This window comes from Miscanthus floridulus, chromosome 6 (assembly GCF_019320115.1).
Source record: "Miscanthus floridulus cultivar M001 chromosome 6, ASM1932011v1, whole genome shotgun sequence".
Taxonomy (NCBI): domain Eukaryota; kingdom Viridiplantae; phylum Streptophyta; class Magnoliopsida; order Poales; family Poaceae; genus Miscanthus; species Miscanthus floridulus.
This window is the reverse complement of record NC_089585.1, coordinates 134,991,374-134,997,401: the sequence shown is the minus strand read 5'-3', so window position 1 is coordinate 134,997,401 and position 6,028 is coordinate 134,991,374. Positions and strand designations below refer to the sequence as shown.

The following is a 6,028-nucleotide window of genomic DNA, read 5'->3' as shown; positions in this document are numbered from 1 at the left end:
CGAACCAACCAAACCCTATCTACGGTTCGCCTCCTCGGCTCCTCCCTCCAAAACACCGCTGGAATCGGGTCCCCCATGGCAGCATCACGCACCACCAATGGGGCCGCAGCTCGCCGCAGTTGGCCCCGCCATAATCTCGCCGCGCTTCCGCACCACCCTTCCCTGCCGCACCCGGCCAAGGGGGCTCACCTCTTGGCGCCGCGCCGCGCTCCCCAAGGACGAGGTTTCGTGCTGTCCACAACCGTACCGGCGACGCTGAAACGGGCCATAATATTTCATTGCTGCATTTGTGGATGTGATTTAGTTTGTTTGTGCATTTTGTTTTGTGTAGGATTATTACTTGATCGATGCGGAGGAGTCCATTGGGGATGGCTTCTCTTTCAGTGGAGGTGAGTCTGGGATTTGGGGAATTCTGGGCTTTATCAGCCGAGTTCGATTCGAATTGATTGCTGTTGTTATATTTTTCTTGTATTTTGTGTTGATTGTTGCAGGGAAGTACGGGGACGGACCAAGTAAGTCAGACGAGTGGTTTGCTCAAGGGAAAATGGTATGCTACTACTTTCTGCTTTTCCTTTTTTGAGTGAAACTTTCTGCTTTTCCTTTTTTGAGTGAAACTTTCTGCTTTTCCTTTTCGAGTGAAACTTTCTTCCTTTCATAGTTTTGCTATTGGCGAATGCTCTGAAAAATGGGCGTATATTAGCACCTTTACCTTTATAGTGTGGACACGTGTGTTTGCGCATGTGCTGGTGTGGTGTAATTAGCTACGAATGCATTAGGTGCAGTAGGAACGTTCAATTCTGATCTGACGGCGTTAAACTGCAATGCAGGTAAACGCTTACCCAGTATATGGGGACAAAGGGAAAGCAAAAGATCCATTCTTTGGCCTGACGATGGGATCAGGATCTCAATCTTCTGATGACGTTTTCAGGTGAATTGAGTAAGTGGTTAGCAGGGTGTCAAGTACAAAAATGTGTATTGCATTCGATCTTTTATTTTCATGTCAGGTGTCTACTTTCTTGAGAAGTGTGTTGATACATTACAGGAGACAGCTCTCATTTGTGTTCTCATTGTGATGCAGATGGTTCTGTATGGAGGCTGGGAGCTCTTCTAATCCTAAAGTGCTTTTAATTCACGGGTTGCCATCGCAGGTGGGCTTTTATCTGCTTATTATTGCTTGCACTTTTCTTGCATGACTAGCAAACTGGTAGACTGAAAGGACGAGATATGTCTTTACCTCAGGGTTTTTTTTTCGTGACCGTGCCTAAGCACGTTTTTCATTAAGAGGAAAGAAGAGTTACAACAAATAGTCGTAGTAAGCCAATGCTTACCAAAACCAACACGATCCCTGCAAAACTAGTTTCACAGGGAACAAACAGAATTCACAATTAAGCAATTACATGCAGACAATTCACGACCGAACCACTATCAACTCTAAAAGAAGCAGCGAACGTAGTGGCACAGCTATCCACTAAAACTAGTCTTCACCTCAGTTTCATGTGCCCTACTGAAGATTGGCTAATGCCAGAATCAGCAAATTGATGCGTCAATAATCAAAGTAGCACTTTTAAGTTACACTGATAATGTCCTGATATTTATGGTTTCATGATGGCTGTTGCTACCACCTTTTTTTAAACGATTGCTACCACACTTCATTACAGGCATACTCTTACCGCAATGTGATGCCTGTACTGTCAGACAAATATCATGCCATGGCTTTTGATTGGCTCGGTGAGCACTTACATACATCTCTGCTGTTTCATTAATTAAAAATCTTCTGATACAAAGTAGTCTGTTGAGTTGTCAGGGAAACAAAAGTCCTGCATATATTAGTGTTGCCGTTGGCACAAAATGTTTTGGAGTATTGACAGTTATGCATGATGAGTATATATACCAACACAGAAAGTCACCAATTGTACCAAATATCATCTTTGGCACCAAAACTAAAATACACTAGCCAGCATTTGATTGTACTTTCTCATTTTCAAAGTCTACTGTAAAATCATGCAACAGCGCTATAACCTTCTAAATACCCATTTTGTGTAATTTTGCTACTCTTTTCCTGGTATTGGGATTGGCGGCAGAATCATATTTATCTAATTTGAAAGCAAATGAGTTTGTGTCTGCAGGGTTTGGATTTTCTGATAAGCCTCAACCAAAATATGGTTTTGACTATACTCTTGATGGTAAAATGATCAACACATACTGATTATTATGTTTCACCCAAACAATGCATTCTCGACAACATAATAATGTGAACTCCTATGTTTCAGAGTATGCCTCATCCTTGGAATCTCTAGTCAATGCTGTTGCTCCTGATAAGCTCTCTATTGTTGTTCAGGTTCTTCTCATTATGGCAGTCTTTATGAATCCATCTCTTTGATCTTTGTTGCATCAGAATGTCAATTTTGCAGGGCTACTTTGCTCCGATTGCAGTCAAATATGCTAGTGAACATCAAGACAAATTGAATCATCTTGTACTAGTGAATCCACCGGTAGGTCCTTTTTGAATTAGTGCATAGCTTTTGCTGGGACATTATGGTTATAAATACATCTCTGCCTTCAAAACTTCATCATTGTACACTGATCTTAAAGTATTTTTATATTTCAGATAACTGATAAACATGTGAATCTTCCATCCACCTTGGCTTCATTCAGCAACTTCTTGTTGGGCGAGATATTTTCTCAGGTCAGCAGGCATCCATTTCAACTGAATTTTAACCCTATAACTGTTTTGGTTTTGCGTCCAGATGTAACTCCTTCACTAGAATTCTTTCAGGATCCTCTCAGAGCTAGTGATAAGGTATTGACTAGTTGTGGTCCATACTTGATGAAGGAAGAAGATGCTATGGTGTATAGAAGGCCATACCTTGTCTCTGGTTCCTCTGGGTTTGCACTTAATGCAATAAGCAAAGCTATGAAAAAGGACCTTAAGGTGTTTTCCCTCATCTATCTCTTTGTGTTTGCTTTGTTTAATTCATATGTTCTAAATTGGATGTTTTTAAGGCTTACATTGAATCCATGAGAAGCATATTAAGAAGTAATTCGTGGAAAACAAAGACAACAGTATGCTGGGGCATGAGAGATTGTTGGCTCAGCTATGATGGGGTGGAAGATTTTTTTGGAGGCCTAAACCAGAAGATTGTAGAGCTACCTATGGTTTGTCATGAAAACCAGCTATTGTCAAGTTTAATCATTTTCATGACTGTTTGTGCATGGGATAGTGTGGTTCGTGTTGCATGCATAAGGACAATGGTTGTGCATGAACGACTACCGCATTTTCTAGATTTATTTCTTCATTTCATATTATTTTGTGCAATGACTTATGCAGGCGGGGCACCATGTGCAAGAGGACCGTGGTGAAGAATTAGGCAATATAATCAGAAGTATACTGAGGTAATGCTGTTGGAGTCTTTTCTAATCTTGTCTCTTAGTTTTGTCCTTTTATACATTTCCATATGAGCAAATTTTGGCTGGCTTGTATATAGTGAGGGTGAGGTGACTTCAAATATATTCATATGATTTTAAAAAAGTATATATCAATTTTTACTGCCTAGGCTGACTCGGTGATAACAAATTCAGAATCAAGTCTGTCCGTCACACATTCATTTGAATAAGAGAATGAAATAAGCATCCTTCTTACATAATACATGTTAAAACATATTGGATAGTACTCAATAAATCCCCTTGCATTTTTTTTAAAAGAATCCCCTTGCATTTTCTGCAATGAGGAACGAAAGCAGGATGCATTTCATAGCACTTGTTAGTATGATTGTTTGAGCAGCTTCAAGGGAAGTCACATATCAAAGGCTATGCCCCCTCATCTACCTAATTAGCTCTAAAACAATATAAAATCCAACTAGCAACGGCAAGGAGACAAGCATCCCAAAAATAACCCTGCAAAATTGAGCAACAATATGGTTAACACCGAGAAATTGCAGGAGCACACCTTGAACTACTACCACTCTGTAGCCAGATCAAAATACTTACGCAGTACTAAGAACATCAGCGTGCAACCCATATTCTTTTGCAAATATAAATGATGTGATGGATTGAGGTAGTGCAGCCTGCAAAATGTTTGTACAAATGTTAGGCTATGCACAAGTTCCATAAAATCTGAAGAGATTAACATAGTACACATATGATCTTGATATGCCTTTTTTAACGAACCGTGCAGAAGGGCTGTGAATTATATATTAATTAAGAAGGCCTACACTAGGCAAACAATGACACTGGAAGGGGCCACAATCTCGATATGCCTGAAATCGGGCCTACGCAACCCCTAGCCGCCTAGTGTCAGGTGCTAGCTGATAAACTTGCCATCTTGAACCCCACTATCTGGATGGAAGAGCAATTCACACCTCTTTTAAGGCATCCAGTCCTTGGTGTCAGATTTGAGTTCATACATTTTTTTAGGCCATTTCTGACGTAAGGCTCCCCTAGTTACCTCCAGTATGACAAGTGGAAATAATGTTTATCTTCGAACATCCAGAAGCTCCTATCTCCCTGAGCAAAACTGATCATACCACTTTTACATCCTTCTATCATATGTATATAGGGCTAGAAGTGTCTAAATGGGGTATTATGAAGTTATGACAGAGACATCAGTCAGAAAACAGAACTCTTCTGTTATATAATCGTGTTCATTAAAAAAATTGCTTCCCCCAGAAAGCAAACCAAATATTTTGATCAAGGTTAGTTCATTGATTACTTCTGCTGGGTTTCAACTCTAGCCTACCCCAACTTGTTTGGGACTTAAAGGCTTTGTTGTTGTTGTTGTTGTTGTAAGGTTAGTTCATCTCCAGCGAAATGCACATTAGCTGACATGATGAGTAGGCCTGCCCTGGTGCACCCTACAAGTGCAAGGTCCACAACAGCAACTACTGGCTTTTAAAACTTTCAGCAGAATTATTTATGTCATCGGACTTTACATGTTTCTCTTATAATACTGGTGATGGTGTTTAACTAACATTATATAGCTTGATTCATCATTATGCATTAAGCATCAGATGAGTGGTTGGTGATGACTTCCCAGGTTGATGCTTTTGACATGGCATTTTGCTTGGCAGATGACTGCGAATTTTGTGGGGTCAGGCTCTAGAACATGCCAACAACATATGCTTTACGATGTATGACGCCCATGCTGCACTTTATTTGAACAAAGCTCTGTTTGCTTTGTGTACACATTTTAAAATTTGAGACGGATTTCAATGTTCTCTCTTATCATAAGTTTGTCAAGAAAACACTACCCTAAAAGCGACGTTGAACATTCAGACAGCAGCAGTACCGGTCTGTGTGTTCCATGTTCCTGATCCATGCATGCTTTATTGTTTGACCCCTGTTTCTGAATGATATGAATTCATGAATGCTCAAGGTCAGGATAACCTTGATCAAACTACAATGGTGGTGATAACAAGTATCGTCTGGATTGCGCACCTGCACGAACATTGGGAGTAATTAATACGTTGATGCGCCTTTGGTCATGCTTAGTTTTTAAGCTATATTTAGCAGGTTCATGTTTGTGGCCGTGCAAGCAACCAGTACTGGTCGTAATAAAGCTCAAAGTGGGTACAGTTAGTGGTGCCGTGCTGTCCTGGTGCTGGCATATATGGACTCAAATCTCTCGTAGTGAATTCGTGTGTGGTTTTCACATAGAGATCCTCCATTTGTTCCTGTTGTCCCTCCCATGGCACTGTCCCCACCCTATATGCTTATGAGGCAACCTTTAGGCTGTGTCTGGAACTCTGGATTCATAGGGCTTGTATGGATCCAAACAAATCTAGCTGGTTATTAGCTGAATACCCAATCAATAACTATCTCACTAGTTGTATCAATCCAGCTAATAGCAATTAATAGTTAGCCAGCCACGGCTGGCTAACTATTAACGGCTGAAAGATCCAAACAGAACTTTACTATCCTTCAGTTTTGCACTCTTCGCTCTCTTCTTGATACATAATCGCTCGGGCGGCTGGTGTGATAATATTTCTGTGGATGAGATCTAATGCCGATCCTCTTAATGGAAAACGTGTCA

General features: G+C 40.6%; 1 protein-coding gene across 3 annotated transcripts; it reads left to right on the top strand.

Annotated features, from left to right (window-relative positions):
* Positions 1-5,311, top strand: LOC136457044 (uncharacterized). Of its 3 annotated transcripts, none has more exons than XM_066457085.1 (14): positions 3-223; positions 332-389; positions 492-547; positions 828-928; positions 1,079-1,148; positions 1,659-1,728; positions 2,127-2,183; positions 2,271-2,338; positions 2,412-2,492; positions 2,609-2,686; positions 2,834-2,932; positions 3,004-3,156; positions 3,329-3,393; positions 5,067-5,311. In XM_066457085.1, exons 1-14 carry the CDS (start codon positions 98-100, stop codon positions 5,068-5,070), a joined length of 1,086 nt encoding a protein of 361 aa, XP_066313182.1. In that variant the 5' UTR covers positions 3-97; the 3' UTR covers positions 5,071-5,311. The 3 variants fall into 3 exon arrangements, with proteins under 3 accessions (XP_066313183.1, XP_066313182.1, XP_066313181.1); XM_066457084.1 differs by having other exon boundaries at positions 5-223; positions 2,777-2,932; XM_066457086.1 differs by lacking the exon at positions 5,067-5,311 and having other exon boundaries at positions 1-223; positions 2,609-2,932; positions 3,329-3,397.
* The last annotated feature ends 717 nt before the right edge of the window (positions 5,312-6,028 follow it).

Coding starts and splice junctions, on each gene's coding strand:
- LOC136457044 (XM_066457086.1), top strand. CDS start 98: ATGGGGCCGCAGCTCGCCGCAGTTGGCCCCGCCATAATCTCGCCGCGC. Junction 548..827: donor GGTTTGCTCAAGGGAAAATG/GTATGCTACTAC, acceptor ACTGCAATGCAG/GTAAACGCTTACCCAGTATA. Junction 2,493..2,608: donor TTGTACTAGTGAATCCACCG/GTAGGTCCTTTT, acceptor TTTATATTTCAG/ATAACTGATAAACATGTGAA.